This window comes from Trachymyrmex cornetzi, unplaced genomic scaffold (genome assembly GCF_001594075.2).
Source record: "Trachymyrmex cornetzi isolate Tcor2-1 unplaced genomic scaffold, Tcor1.1 scaffold1803, whole genome shotgun sequence".
Lineage (NCBI taxonomy): Eukaryota > Metazoa > Arthropoda > Insecta > Hymenoptera > Formicidae > Trachymyrmex > Trachymyrmex cornetzi.
In genome coordinates this window covers 41,317-41,632 of record NW_017296423.1, presented here as the reverse complement: position 1 = coordinate 41,632, position 316 = coordinate 41,317, and the positions used below count along the sequence as shown (strand labels likewise).

The 316-nt window shown below is 44.0% G+C and overlaps 1 protein-coding gene across 1 annotated transcript in view; it reads right to left on the bottom strand.

The window, feature by feature from the left end:
• Positions 1-19: 19 nt before the first annotated feature.
• The window catches only part of LOC108759354 (uncharacterized), a gene marked incomplete at its 3' end in the record, with an annotated part of 2,866 nt that continues 2,569 nt past the window's right edge, over positions 20-316 (bottom strand). Inside the window, exon 3 of the mRNA XM_018504736.1 lies at positions 20-214. Within this exon, the coding sequence (XP_018360238.1) occupies positions 20-214 (195 nt within the window). The remainder of the gene's footprint in view (positions 215-316) is intronic.

The window sequence follows — 316 nt, the reverse complement described above, 5'->3', positions numbered from 1 at the left end:
TTTTCGCTCTGAGACCAACGAATTCGGTCATTATCGCACCATTATTTTCGTCCTTCATCAGACCTGGTACCTTTTTGTTCGCGAGAGGCATATCGTATGCGTTATCTGTTGGATAATCGCTAGTGTCGAATCTAGCGATATCGCGTTTCATAGTCTCGTAAACGTCCTCGCATTTGACGCGGTATATAAGACTGTCCGTGTCCGTGTACATGATCTTACATTTGTCGCGATATATCGGTGACATGTACTCGTGGTGAAATTCGTACAAGCAGACCTTTGATATGTCGAGTATACACATACCCACGTAAATCGGCTT